This window comes from Pteropus alecto, unplaced genomic scaffold, assembly GCF_000325575.1.
Source record: "Pteropus alecto unplaced genomic scaffold, ASM32557v1 scaffold20, whole genome shotgun sequence".
In the NCBI taxonomy this organism is placed as follows: Eukaryota; Metazoa; Chordata; class Mammalia; order Chiroptera; family Pteropodidae; genus Pteropus; species Pteropus alecto.
This window is the reverse complement of record NW_006436298.1, coordinates 391076-404988: the sequence shown is the minus strand read 5'-3', so window position 1 is coordinate 404988 and position 13913 is coordinate 391076. Positions and strand designations below refer to the sequence as shown.

At 38.6% G+C, this 13913-nt stretch overlaps 1 protein-coding gene and 1 pseudogene across 2 annotated transcripts in view; one reads left to right on the top strand and one right to left on the bottom strand.

Annotated features, from left to right (window-relative positions):
• Window positions 1–3498: 3498 nt before the first annotated feature.
• The window catches only part of NFKBIZ (NFKB inhibitor zeta), a 27388-nt gene continuing 16973 nt past the window's right edge, over window positions 3499–13913 (bottom strand). Inside the window, exons 1-12 of one of the 2 annotated variants that reach the window (XM_015590482.2) lie at window positions 13794–13913; window positions 11553–11692; window positions 11004–11034; window positions 10779–10882; window positions 9904–10682; window positions 9097–9202; window positions 8563–8709; window positions 8305–8368; window positions 7843–8012; window positions 6778–6888; window positions 6493–6660; window positions 3499–4904 (exon numbers count right to left, since the gene is read on the bottom strand). The exon at window positions 13794–13913 is cut by the window's right edge and continues 296 nt beyond it. In XM_015590482.2, the coding sequence (XP_015445968.2) occupies window positions 4851–4904; window positions 6493–6660; window positions 6778–6888; window positions 7843–8012; window positions 8305–8368; window positions 8563–8709; window positions 9097–9202; window positions 9904–10682; window positions 10779–10882; window positions 11004–11034; window positions 11553–11692; window positions 13794–13913 (1994 nt within the window). In that variant the 3' untranslated portion in view covers window positions 3499–4850. The remainder of the gene's footprint in view (window positions 4905–6492; window positions 6661–6777; window positions 6889–7842; window positions 8013–8304; window positions 8369–8562; window positions 8710–9096; window positions 9203–9903; window positions 10683–10778; window positions 10883–11003; window positions 11035–11552; window positions 11693–13793) is intronic. The other variant, XM_006913068.3, reaches the window with a different exon arrangement.
• On the top strand, window positions 7440–7558 carry LOC112480985 (annotated as a pseudogene).

The following is a 13913-nucleotide window of genomic DNA, read 5'->3' as shown; positions in this document are numbered from 1 at the left end:
CTGGTGTAGTGGGCTTAATGGTAAGCTCCAAAATAATAATGTCTACGTTTTAATCCTAAAAATCTGCGAACAAACTTGCGAACATTACCTTGTTTGGGAAAAGGGTCTTTACATATGTAATTAAGAATCTCTAGATAAGGTCATCCTAGATTATCTGCGTGGGCCTTAAATCCGATGACAAATGTCCTTATGAGACACACAGAGGAGAGGCGCAGAGAGAAAAAAATAAGGCCATGCGAAGATGAGGCGGAGATTGGATTATGCTACCACAAGCCAAGGAATACATGGAGCTGCCAGAAACTGAAATAGGCAAAGACAGAGCCTTTGGAGGGCGCCCATTCCTGCCAAACCTTGATTTCAGAATTCTGGCTTCCGGAACTGCAAGAGAATAAATTCCTCTCGTTTTAAGCCTCCCACTTTGTGGTAATTTGTTACATAGTCCTAGGAAACTAATACACCTGAGTACCATTTTTCTGAAAGCAAAACAAAACAAAACAAAACAAATAATCTCCTGATCTCTCCTTCAAAGCTAGGTTCTGTAACACAGAATCCAATTTGCCTGGCTCACAGTAGGCATTGATCAGTTCACTACCTCATCCCCATTCTGGGGCATTCCAGCAACCCATTCTGTTAACACCATGTGGCTACTGCCCAGCCACAGCTACCCTCCAAAGTCTGCATTTCCTAATTAACTGAGACTAAAACTATGTACTAGAATCATCTTCACGAAATACCTGCTAAGAGCCCTGAAAACCCTAAAACTTTTGATCCAGGAAGTCTGGGGTGGAGCCAAGTCATTTGTACATTTAATAAGCTTCATAAAAAATGCTGATGTCCTTTAAAACCATGAACCTAGGGCATTCAGCAGCTGGACTGTCTGGCTGCTCTCATTCCAAAACCCACTTGGGCTGACAGGCAAGGGGAATAGTGTGGTGGAGGGAGCAGGGAACATGAGGCTGGAGGACAAAAATACCCATAAGAAAGCTAGACACACTTTGAGAACAATCTCCACTCTTACATTCCTCAAAATGTGCTATCCGTGCAGTGTTTCTGGGTGTACACAGGCTCCAAAGGTGAAGTGAGGGGACTGAGAAAACATAGTGAAAAGAGACTTGGTGTATAGCTGAAGGATAAAAGTATTTTTGGAATTATAAATTCCATATGGTAAAACATTTATACACTGAAGTATAAAATATGCTGAAAAATATAAATTTAAAAGGGAGCCATAAAATTAAATTCAATTTAAGAAGTATTTACTGATTGTCTACTCCACATCAGACACTGTGCTAGGTGCAGGGCCTCTGATGATGAAGACAACCATTCCTTCCCTCCACTCAAGAACAAATCTGGGGCACTAGCAGAAAAAGCAAAACCCAGTCATCTAGTTATAACTAATCTAAAACCTTGCACCCAGGCCTGATCTCAGAGGGACCATTGAGAACTTAGCCAATGGCTGAGTTGCTTTCTACCTGAGGTCATGTTCAGTACGGAACTGATGTTATCAGAAAATGGAAGTCAGTGGGTACTGAGTTTAAGAAGTTGACATTTATTAAATGTTAGAGGAGTTTGTGGAAATTCTCTATTTCTAATTAAGTAAAAATATAGAAAGGATATTAAATGTTACTGATTTGATTAACAAATAAAGCTGGAAGATTTGGTCTGTGACATGTCAGGAAATTCCTTAGTGAAATACCAACTACAGTTAGTCCTTTGCAAAGGACTGCCTGATTTTTATTTTTTTAATTATAATCCAATAAGTTTCAGCTGTACACTTTAACAGTAAAGCATATATATATTTACAGTGTTCACCTCCCGGAGTTAGATTTGTCACCACATATTTGACCCCCTTTACCCCATCTACCTCCCCACCCTCCCCTACCTGATTTTTAAGAGGGCAACTGTGCCCGCTTTCATTAATACATCATCGACGTCACTGTTAAATTATATGGCTGAATTAAGTTCAAAATGATGATAGTCATTAATACTTAATAATATAACTCTGGCTTGAAACACCACTTCCCCCAGAACCAGTGATCCCAACCAGGATTGGTATACATTCATTCACTCGTTATACAATTAATATTTATGAGCTCTTACTATGTGCTAGACATCGTGCTAGGCACTGAGGTTGCAGCAATGAACACATAGTCTTGGCTTCTGTGGGGCTCATTCTTTAAAACATATTCCATCAAGTACCACCCCCAACACTCCTGTGGTAGGTATCACTAATCAGTCACAGTATCCTTTCCTGCAAAGCCCCTAGACTGCTTGAGGATCTTTCTCAGTATGCTCTTCATGAGACTATCACCAGAGGTAGAACATAAGATGAAATTTACTGGCCATCCAGGTGCTAATCAAACTACACTGAATAACCTGTAGTTCTCCCCAAAATTCTATTGCCTTGGTTCATGTCATTTTCCATTTCTTTTACCTCCCTCTACTCCCCTTCTATGAAAGTCCAAACCAGCGCTTCTGAAGATACAGCTCAAATGCTCTGCCTTGAAGTTCCCTAGTTCTCCCCATATAAATTCTTCTGAATCTATTCCTTCTCCCCTTTTTATGGTACTAATAAAGTGCGTACTTCCACATATACATCTTAAGGATAAGAACTATGCCTTTTAAGTCTAAATGCCTCATATTATCTATCATATAGCTTTGCACACACATAAAAATCACATGCTTGCTAAAAGCACTGATTCAGGTAATTATGAGAGAACTTAGGTTGAGAGGACATATAAGCTCACTTGGGGAAAAGCTCATTATACATCTGAGTTCAATGAAGGTATATCATTTCTACTGTTCTGGTTATCAGGTTGCATTTACAGTGCAAATTATTCTTAAAATTGCATTTATATAAAAGAGAAAAAATTAGATTTGATCTACAGAAATGGTACTGTGGTAGATTCTTAACTCACGAGTCATGGACTCCTGGTGGCTATGATGCCTGATATTGTATGTGGCATTTGTGTATCTATGCATGGGTACATTTTTCCAGGGAAAGGATTCACCAGATTCTCAGAAGAGATTATAAGAACTAAAATATGCAGTAACTGACTGATGCTGACAGAGTCATTAATGTACTTGTTCTCACATGTCAAAATGGATTGCTGGCAAAGGGAAGGGTCCCATTTACGGCTACTTCCAGTTTTACATCTCTCAAGATTATCCTGGAAACCTCCAAACTGTTTTTCCTATGTTCGCTGTGCCCATAAAATAAAGTATGAAAAATAAAATCATAAAGACAGCTTTTTTAGCATATAAACTTCCAAATGGTCAACAGTATCTATTAAACTTCCACATTTTCAAACCTAATAAAACTCTACGAACTTGGCAGAGTTTTTTGATGTTATATACCTTCAGGAAACATCTCCAAAAAATCTAAATTAAAATATATTAGATAATTTAAAAGTATTTAGATTAGTAATTAATAGCAGCTTTTCAACTTAGGGAAACATAAACAAGGGACTAGGAAAAGAAAATACACATCCTTAAGATGAATAGTACTAGTGAATTAATGTTTATTTAAAACCATACATAAATTTTTCCATGAGTATGAATGGACTAGTTCATAATATAGCCATATTTACAGATACCAAATAACTATAACTTTTGTCCACAAGACATACTGGATCAAACAGTGTGATCAATTCAAAGGTTATCTTTTTTGAAAGGATTTAAGCTACAAAAAAGATGATTAGTCAGTCAGTTGCTTGTGAGACTTCTCATTTTTTTAAAAAACGGTTTTTAATGAATCAAATTTATTACAATGAATTAGTATGTAATCAGGTCCAAATACATTCCTTGGGGTATGCCAGAAGTAAGCAAAATTTATTAACAGAATTAAGATTACTAAAAAATAAAAGATTTTTTTCTGAATGGTAATATAAAACATCATGGAGCATTATCATTATTTGACAAAAGAAAATCAGTAAGACGTGTTTCCATATTGACTTTTTGGTGTTCCTATAAAGATAAAACAAAATTCCTAACAGAGCAAGTAAATGATGAATCTTAGAAGGCAAGCCATAAAGAGGTGTTCTCTTTAAGAACATGCAATTCCTCACAATTAATGTGTCTCATCTCAAAGCATGAGAAAAGCATATTTACAATTCAAACAGCGCTCTGTCAGCCACCGGGAGAACCACCCTCCGCCTGCTGTATCTACAAAGATTGTAGTTGAGTGATAACACTGCTCCTCTGAATGTGCACAGTTTTTAAAAATAATGACGACTGTTCTTGTTTTATTGATTTACACACTTCAAATGTGACTATGTTAATGACCAAATACGTACAAATATTTTAAAAGACAAAAATAACAATTATATACAGTTTGAAAAATCAAATTTTAACCATGGCACCTTCCATCTACTCTAATGAGTAGAGGCTTCCAACACCAGCAACTATCAGGTACTGAATCAGGTCAAACAAACCCTCAATACTACATCCAGACTTATTTTTTTTCCTTCCAAATGCTTTCATTTTTCTTTTCAAAATGTTTACAATTTACCTGCTTTTAGAATGGCAACAGCTACATAAGCAATGCCTTATGCCACAAATCAAAGTCTTTTCCTACCCAAAAGCTACTGTTAAAGCCAATTTTACCATTTAGATTATATTCAGACATCTAGATCCCAGATACCTGGGTGTGAAATATTAAAATCTGCCAAGAAAAATTAGATACTTTTCTTCTTTTCTTTTAATATAACCCACTATATAATAGTGAACTAAATATGTTTGTTTCATAGAAACAACTTACATTTGCCAATACAAGGCAAATGGTCTATGTACAGATACATCAGGACTGCCTAACTGACAGTGAGTATTGCCGACCAGGCTCCACGTCGATGGAGCTAATACGGGGGAGCTCTCTGAGGAATGGACTTTCCCTTCAGGATACGTCGGATCTGGAATGGAAATGAACAGTATTTGTGAGGTTTCTTTTTTTATGGTCAAAATACCACATTTCCTTCAGAGTTTCATTCCCCCCTTATATATTCTACACCATTCCTGTCAAGTTCTAAGTATATATATGAAGAAATATACAACATGTCAAGATTTTACGGTGACTTTAAAAAATATTGTAACTCCTTTCAAAGCTTATTACAGATCTCCAACAATAATCTTTGGGCGCAAGAGCATTTCCATTAAAATTATCTAAAGTTGAAAATCTCCAACAGCTTAAATAAGATCTATATTCCTTTCCTAATCTTTACTCTTGCTGGTTGTGACACTTAATATAAGGCAGTAATATATTATAATATCTCACCTATCTTGAGGTCAGCTTTGACTAACAAGAACCCAGAAACTATCTATACACGCAAAAATAAATCCTTAATACCCTTTGAGTCAAAACATGTCTTGATATCCAAGAATTAGCGCATCTGCAGATAACTATGGATCACAGCAAAGCCCCTAGGCTCACTCAGAGCCTAATGATTGATTTTATACCCCAGTCTGACAATTTTATAATCAGTCTCTCAGCCCAGAGCAGGTTAAATGCAACAAATTAGAAAATAGGGGATGCAATTGATAGCAGCTAGAAGACACAATGACCATAGTCTGACAAAAGAAACAAAGGAAAAAATCCTCTCGCCACCCACACAAACAGACACAAAAATACAAAAGCAGAGTAAACTGAGAACATTCAGAGTTAAACGGCTCTCCACACTCAATAATCCCTGAGAACATCACTATATGACTGCATATCGCAAACCTGAAGAAACAAATACCAGGCTTAGTTAGGACTCTGCCATTTACTACTGAATGGTGGTTCCTGTCCCTGGAACCTCTGTGAGTCTCCATTTTCTCAACTGAACTGTTATACTGCAAAGTCTTCGTAACTATTCAGTGGTATAATATACATGAAAACTTTACGAATTATCAAAAGCTTCGTTTTAAGTTATAAAGAGCTCTACAAATACGTGTTCCTTAACATTATGGTCATAATGAGAGCTGTGAATCAAAGAAATGACTAAATTGCATTCCATATATTTTACTTTGTGATTATCAAGGTATGTAATGACCTACCCATAGCCACAATCACCCGCATTTTCCCCGGGGAAAGATTTCCATCAAAAATATCTTAAGTTATTAAAAAATTCAATTCTTGTTATCAAGAGAAGTACAGTCATGTAAAACAAACTATTCAATCCCTAAAGATAACATATAACCTTATGGTGAGTAAAGCATAATTTTGTTTAAAGTATAAAATAGTTCTGGGTTCTAAATTGCATAAATAACCTTCTCATTTCTTATTTAGTATCAGTTAGCAGACAGGAATAATTTTAACAGCTGATATTTACTGAGCACTCACTAGCCTGAGACTATCCTGAACACTCTGCAGATACCAACTCATTTAATACTGACAGACACAAACACTGACAGAACCTGTCTGAAGAGCACCAGCTGGGCTCCGCCCTGTACAACCTCACCTCCCTTTATGTTTCAGACCAAGTGCCTGAAAGCATTTCTTGTCCCTTCTGGAAACCTCACCTGCTCTCCCACAGGGCCATCAGGAACCAAATGCACTGGCTGTTCATTCTCCAAGTTCCGAGTACTTGGGTCTGCTCCCTTCCTCATCAAGAGGCGGACTGCATCCAACTGTGTCACCCGGTACTGCAGGCTGGCAGCAACATGGAGGGCAGTGTTCCCATTGTAAGCCTGAAAACCAAGAGACAAAATGACACCCATAAGGAAGGGGAACTTTCATGAAAGCTCGAAAGTTTAAAGAAGGCCATTTTAACTCTTGTGCAGTGACTGAAGCTTTCTTAAAAGTACCTTTGCATTCACAAAGGATAGGCAACTGGGCAGCTCCAAAAAGAGGCGAATGAGTTCCAGATTTGCTTCCTCAGCTGCCAAATGCAGGGCTGTGCGGCCACTTTTTCGATCCTTGTCAAAGGCAAGAGGGGAAAAAAACATGAACATCCAAACACCATAACTTGATATGCTTTTCACCCAGTCTCTCAAATGTCTGACTTACCTATGCAGACTCACTTTGAATGCTCCCTTCTCCACAAAGCCTTCCTCAACCCCGAACTAGATGAAATCTCTCCTTCCTCTTGAATTCCCTATTAACTTGCCTATATGTCTCTTATCACAGTCTACCCCTTGCATACAGGGTGGCCATAAAATATAGAAACATAGGCAATATTATTTTATCATGTACTGTAATATAATACAATAAGCCATTTATAACGTACTCACCTATTTTTCCAGACTAATAACCACCCTGTAGACTTATTATTAGGTATAGTTCTCATCTCTTCTATTAAGCAGTAAGCTCTCCAAGGACCCAAGAAGCTTATAATTTAGGCATTACCCCCTCCGCCCCCGCCCAGAAGCCCTAACTCAGTGCTTGCTTGTACATAAGAGATACTCAGTAAATAAACCTCAAATTTGAAGATAATAAAATATTTTTCAGTTAAAAAGTAAAAAGATTAGTCTACTGCTATGCCACCCTGAATGTGCCCAATCTAGTCTAATCTAGGAAGCTAAGCAGGGTCAGGCCTGGTTAGTACTTGGATGGGAGACTACCTAGGAATATCAGGTGCTGTAGGTGTTTTAAAAAAAAAAAAAAAAAGATTAAATCTAGATCCCACGACGAAGCAAAAAGCACTACCTTGATAGTCAGTGTATGAAAATGGAAGCGAAAATGACGATATTGATTTCAAGCATTTTTTCCTTGCAGATGAGATGATCGTTTAAAATATAAGTTTCTTAACTATCCACACATTGCTACTCACTCCATTAATTTAAAAAGTTTTAATCTCTACTTAGGAACAGGTCTTTTGCTGTAACCACTTTTCTCCCCTATCTCATCTCCAAACTCTTCTGTGAATTTACCTTAGCTTCCACTGCTGCTCCCATTCCAATCAGACACTTAATGGTGTCAACCAGACTCTTATTCTTCAGTAAAAGCTCTTGAACTTCAGGTGAATGGGACTGTCGATTTCTCTGGAGTTCATGCACCACAGCATTATGGGCCACAACTGCACAGTGTAGAGGAGTCAGACCTAAAAAAGTGTAAAAAGTAGCAGTTAAGCACCCCATCAAGTCTTTCAGTTGTTCTATAACTACAAACCTTGAGGATGGCCTCTAACTTGCCCTACAAATGGGCTCAGCAAGAACTAGTAAGGCAATCTAAATAATCCCTCCATTGGCTCTTAGTGATAATTTTATCTATAGTATATTTTGGCTTTAATTACTCCCTCTCTCCATGACATGAAACTTAATAAATTTTTAGAACTTATTAATGGGCCCCTCTCTATAAATGGTTTTTCACTCAATAAAGTTTCAGTTGATTACCATCATAGTTAGTTGCCTCAAGATCCACAAACTGATTGCTCATCACCGCACCCTTCTGAATTGCCTGCAAAATTTTAAAATAGATATCTGTTAGCAAAAGACAAGCTACACAAGTACTTATCTATTAGTATTCCAAGAACTGAACATGTCAACTCAAAACAGATTATTGCAACAGACAACCCACATCCCCAATTTCTAACATCCAAGCCCTATCTCTTTGGCCCTATGATAATGGAAGCCTGCCTTGCTGCCTCTTACCTGAAGCACCTGGGAGTGGCCCTTCTCAGCACAGACATGCAGAGGGGTTCTTCCCCAGCAGTCAGTGGTGTTCACCTGGGCCCCAAGGTTCACCAGATCCTGCACAATGAGATGCTGATTGGCAGCCACTGCCACCTGAAAGGCACTCTGTGAACATTCAGAAGAAAAAAAAGTTTTAAAAACATACAACACTATCCTAACAAGGAATATGAACCTAAACTAAGACTGAGGGGAAAACCCACAGAGAAAAAAGTTAATCCTATTAATAAGCAATAAGATAGTGTAACACAAGGAAACTAAAATAAACTCAGGGTACGGCTTTATTACACCCAGTTAGTCTTTGGTCACATAACTACAAAGTTAACATTAATACCTTCAAGGTTGGTAGTTGCAAAGAGTCAACATCTCATAGTTAATATTAACTAAACTCTCCTGTCTTGAGTTCTGAAATTACCTATATATAAATATGAGACTGGCTATCATTCTCTTTACTATGACCACATCTTTGCCTTTTCACTCTGTCAAGGTCCTCACCTGTCCATTGTGCTCTTTAATATCCAGCATATGAAGCGCATTCATCTTTCTTGCAAGGACATAGGAAAGTGCCCTTCTCCCTTGGGCAACTGCAATATGAAGGAACCTGGGAAACAAGGAGAGGAAAAGAGGTGAATTACTTTTGATTTCACTAAGTTCATCTTTAAAAAAAAAAAATTCCTCTTTTAGCCCCTTTCTTGATATGTTAGTACACTCAAATGAAACATTACAGAGCATAATTTGTCTATTCTGCTAGGCTAACAATACATCTGAGTTGCAACAGGATGAGTTAGGCTGTCAGAAATAAGAATGCCAAGCACCATACTGATCATTTTAAATTTATTATTTTTAATATTCATAAAAACCCTAGAGGGAAGTATTATCATTTTACAGGTCAAGAAACTGAGGCATAGAGAAGTTAAATAACTTGCTCAAGGCCACAAAGATGTCAGAACAGATAAGTGTTCAAACTACAAATCAACTAGCTCAGAGTTGATAATGACCAACTAACCATGATCTGTTTTTTTCTCTATACATAGTTTATGCTGGTTTTTCAAAACCAATTATTCAAAGAAAACATATATATTTTATTAATTTAGAACAGGTCATTTGTTCAGCCAGAAAAAAAAAAAAAACTTTCTTAAAATATTAGCTATCATTGAACAGCAGTTTCTACCTATAATAATCATCTTGATTAGCCAACTACTACCACGTTCTAACCTGGTATACTCTGGGAGTATATTGTGCCCACTGGGTACAGCAAGTATGGTTTACCAAATTAGGTACGTGAGATAAAGGAGTACTCACGTGTCACCATCTGCATCCTTTGAAAGAAACTGGTCTTGGGAGATATTTGCCAATTTATTTTCTTCCTGCTCTACTTGCCACTGAAAAAATGACTTCCCTAACTGTGTGGTGTTCACTGGATTTCCGATGATGTTCTGGAATGGCAAGGAAGTACTTAAAGGGACAGAGGCTGCACTGTGCCCCGCCAAGGCCTCACATGCACTGTGTGGCATGGTGCTGAAGTTTTGCAGGTGGGCATCATTTTGTTGCTGAACACTGGGGGAAGTCTGAATGGGAACAGCAACATTCTCACATTCCCCATGACTACTTAGAAGGGATGCAAAATTTTCATTTGGGCAGAACTGTGGTCCTTGACAATCAAAGAGGTTCTGTTTATATTTGGGAGACTGGGAATTTCTGGGATAAGAAGTGTATTCCAGACTTGAGTTGTGGGTGTAGTGCTGCGGCAGTTGCTGCACATTCTGGTTCTGTGGAGAATACTGGTACATGGGAGCCTGATCCACCATGTGTGGGGAGCTACCAACTTGGAACGGTTGGTATTTCTGAGGCGGAGAGAAGACCTGCCCTCCATGGAAGTCCTGACACTGCTCTCGGGGAGAGCTCTGAGGTACCACCACAGGGCTCATCCAGCTAACTTGGACAGTATTCAGGGAAACCGGGCTACATTCATTCTTGATGTTGATAATGTTCTGAAGCAGACTGGCACTGCTGTCCTGTTTGGATTCATTGTGATGAACATCTTCCATGCTCTCCACGGGTGTTGGTGTTTGAGGTGGTGTCTGCAAAGAAAAATAAATAAGTTGCACATTCCCTTCCGAAATTATTCCAGGAATAATTTCCAAAGGGTATTCAGAGAAAAATAGTGACATACTTACCAAAAACTGGCTATGTAACAAAGTTGGCCTTTTGCAAGCTGGTCCATCAGACAATGAATCAGGTCCTTTCCTTTTCCCACTATATGAAACTGTGTTTGTCAATTCTATACCCAAGAAAGAAATGTGGAATCTTTAATCATTTTATTTTACAAATTTTACCCGTAACCACGCTACATTATTTTACTCTAAAGCCCCCACAATATCATGAATAGAAGTAACTCTTACCTGTGTATTGTTCTCCGTTCACACCTTGTGTCTATATGGGAAAAAAGTTTCCAATTTAGTGTAATATTAAATTGGTTTCCTACTTAATATACATCAATAAACAGACTTCTCTCTCTCACTTTACAGCTCACATTAAATCTCTGATATAGTTATTATAGCAATATTTATTTTCTATCATAATTTTCATTCTATCTTGCAACTTCCCCCATTTTCACTTTCACTTCAGTTCAACCCAGGTCAAGATGAAATGAATAAGGCCATTTGAGTTTTCCCTTTCTAGTCAAAATGTTCCATTTCAATTGAACCCCATTTATTTCCTCGCCCCTAGTTTGCCTTCATTTATTCACTCATTAAATTTCTCTTGTGCACCTACCAAGTGCCTAGCGCTGGACTAAGTGACAGGAATATAGCAGACAGCAAGAGACATATGCTCTGTCCTATGGACTCTGTGGTCTACAAAAGACTTACTGGACCTAGATCAGCAGAGAATAATAACCCTGACAGACTAATCTCCCTGCCACCCAACCCAAACCAAAAAATAGGTGCCACCTTAATATTATCCACGGCTTGGCCAGAAGCCTTCTGTTTATGACTTCGGATGTGCAGCAGTAGTTCTTTCACTGAGTTCTTTACACGAACACCTTGAAAGGGTCCTCTCTGCTGCCTTCCAACCCCCATATGGGGCTCAACTGTTCAAAAGAAAAGAAAACATATCCCAATTAAATCATACACAAATCTTAATAACTTCAAAAGCATAGCAGTCTAAGGTACAAAGTTCCCAATCACCAGATTGCAAAGCCTTTCCAACTCGCTCTGGTCAACGGCCTACATGTCAGTTCTCAGCCTTTCTTAAGATTCTATGTTGCCTGATACCTCTCCTCATCAAGTACTCTAAGGAATTAAAGCTCATAAAAATGTAGTTTCGGGGGTCCCCGCAGCCAACAGATAAACCAAAATTAAGCCTCTCTATCTGTCCATGAGACAGGATCCCAGATTTTGCCAGTCTGACTCTCATAAATCTATAACTATTCTTGACTTTTGAAAAACCTTGAGAGAGCAAGAAATAAATGATGAATTTTTAGCTTTCAAACCGAAGGCTTTGTGTCCACATAGAAATTTAAAAATCTATCAATCCACTCACCTAAGAAAGCCCAAACAAACCACCTCCAAAGACCTCAATGTACCAAAGCCTAACAATTAATGTCTTAAATTTGTTTCTTCTTATTTTGCTCACATCGGTTACACCAAGAAAGCTGCCTAAATTCACTGAGCTTAAATACATTTCTACACACGCACACAGGATTTCCCCTTACTGACTGTTTTGGGGATTGCTCACAGAGGCCTTCTAAGTAAAAAGGAAATAGTAATCTCATTTCATATTTAAACTTTAAAATATACTTTAAAATGTAGCCTATGAGTACAGCATTCCACTTCTGACCACTACTATGTCACAGCCTCTTGGGATGAGCTGAACATAAAGTAAACATGCAGAAAGTCAGGAAATGAATAATTCAGCCACTCCATTGACAGTGGAAAAAAGATGGGACAAGAAATAATGCATAATCTAAACATATGTCTCAAAAATATCTGAGAGAAACAAATGAATGGTGAGGCAAATTAAACAACTACTTGGTTTTATGTGTAAGTTTAGGGATAGCTTGCCAGAATCTAACATATTTCTCTGGATGACTGCAGTTAATTAAACGTCACAGGGAGAAAAATTCAGTTTCTGAAATCCCCGATGGCTATGTGGTAAACCAAAGAACAAGTAAAACAGTTTCAGCCAGATAAAGGCCAAATGTGGGAGAAAAGGTTCTAATTACACACACACACACACACACACACACACACACACACACACATTTTTGCATTTGCTGCACACTTAACATACAGGGAACACCTATTCAACCAAGTGGCATAAATCACTTTTTTAAATGGAAATAGAAAATCATTTTTTAAAATAAAAGACAACCAAAACAGCAGTGGCTAGCGGTAGAGAACACCTGAAAGGGAACATTCTTTAAATCATACTGTTTAGATTTTCCAACATTTGAGATTATCTAGCCATTCTTTAGTCCACCCACAGTGGCATCCTGTTTTCCCCCCAATTATGCAACTCGGTTCATTAAGAAACTAACCAATTCATAATCGAGGAAAGGAAACTTGCCTTTTTTTGCCAGACACACTTAACTATTCTAAAGTACACAGAATAAGAGAACATAAATTCTGGGCAGACCCGAAAGTCGCCAACAGCACAAACTAAAGGCATAGAGTTGGTTTTCAGTCTAGCTTCACCTTACATCTTGGTAATATCGGCTTTCTTTAGAATAAAGTCCTTTTACTTAAAAGTTCCACAAATACTTAAGAAAAAACCTCAAACACAGTATTCATACCCTTTCACTAAAAAGCCACAAGAAAAAAAGTTCACCTACAACAGGTCCAAAACCTCTCCACAGTAAATGAATTATAGTTTAATAAAGCTGGTTTAAAAAAAAAAAAAAAACATGAGAGAGAGATCTAATAATGTGGTTCGTTCTCCCCCATCTCCCAAGTCAGAACTCAGCTCTTGAGTGGCGTTTCAAGCTACAAGGCCAGACGGTCAAAGAGCATCGAGTTATATATATCAAACGCCCAGCACCGGGCAGGCATCCAGCAGTCGCCTAATAAGTGATGGCCACTGTGATTATTGTGTACCGCCACTAAGGAAGGCGCAGAGGCTACCTAACCCTGGTCGGGGTACCTCCCACCCGGCTGGGTGCTGGGCCTGGCCGTGTCCGGGCCACTGGATACCTGGCAGCCGCTCGGCGTTGGAACCGCCTCTCGGCCGGGACTCGACCGCCCCGCACGAGGACACGGACGAGGCAGAGGAGAAGTCGGAGGAGTCGGAGCTGGGCGAGCCGGGAGCCGAGG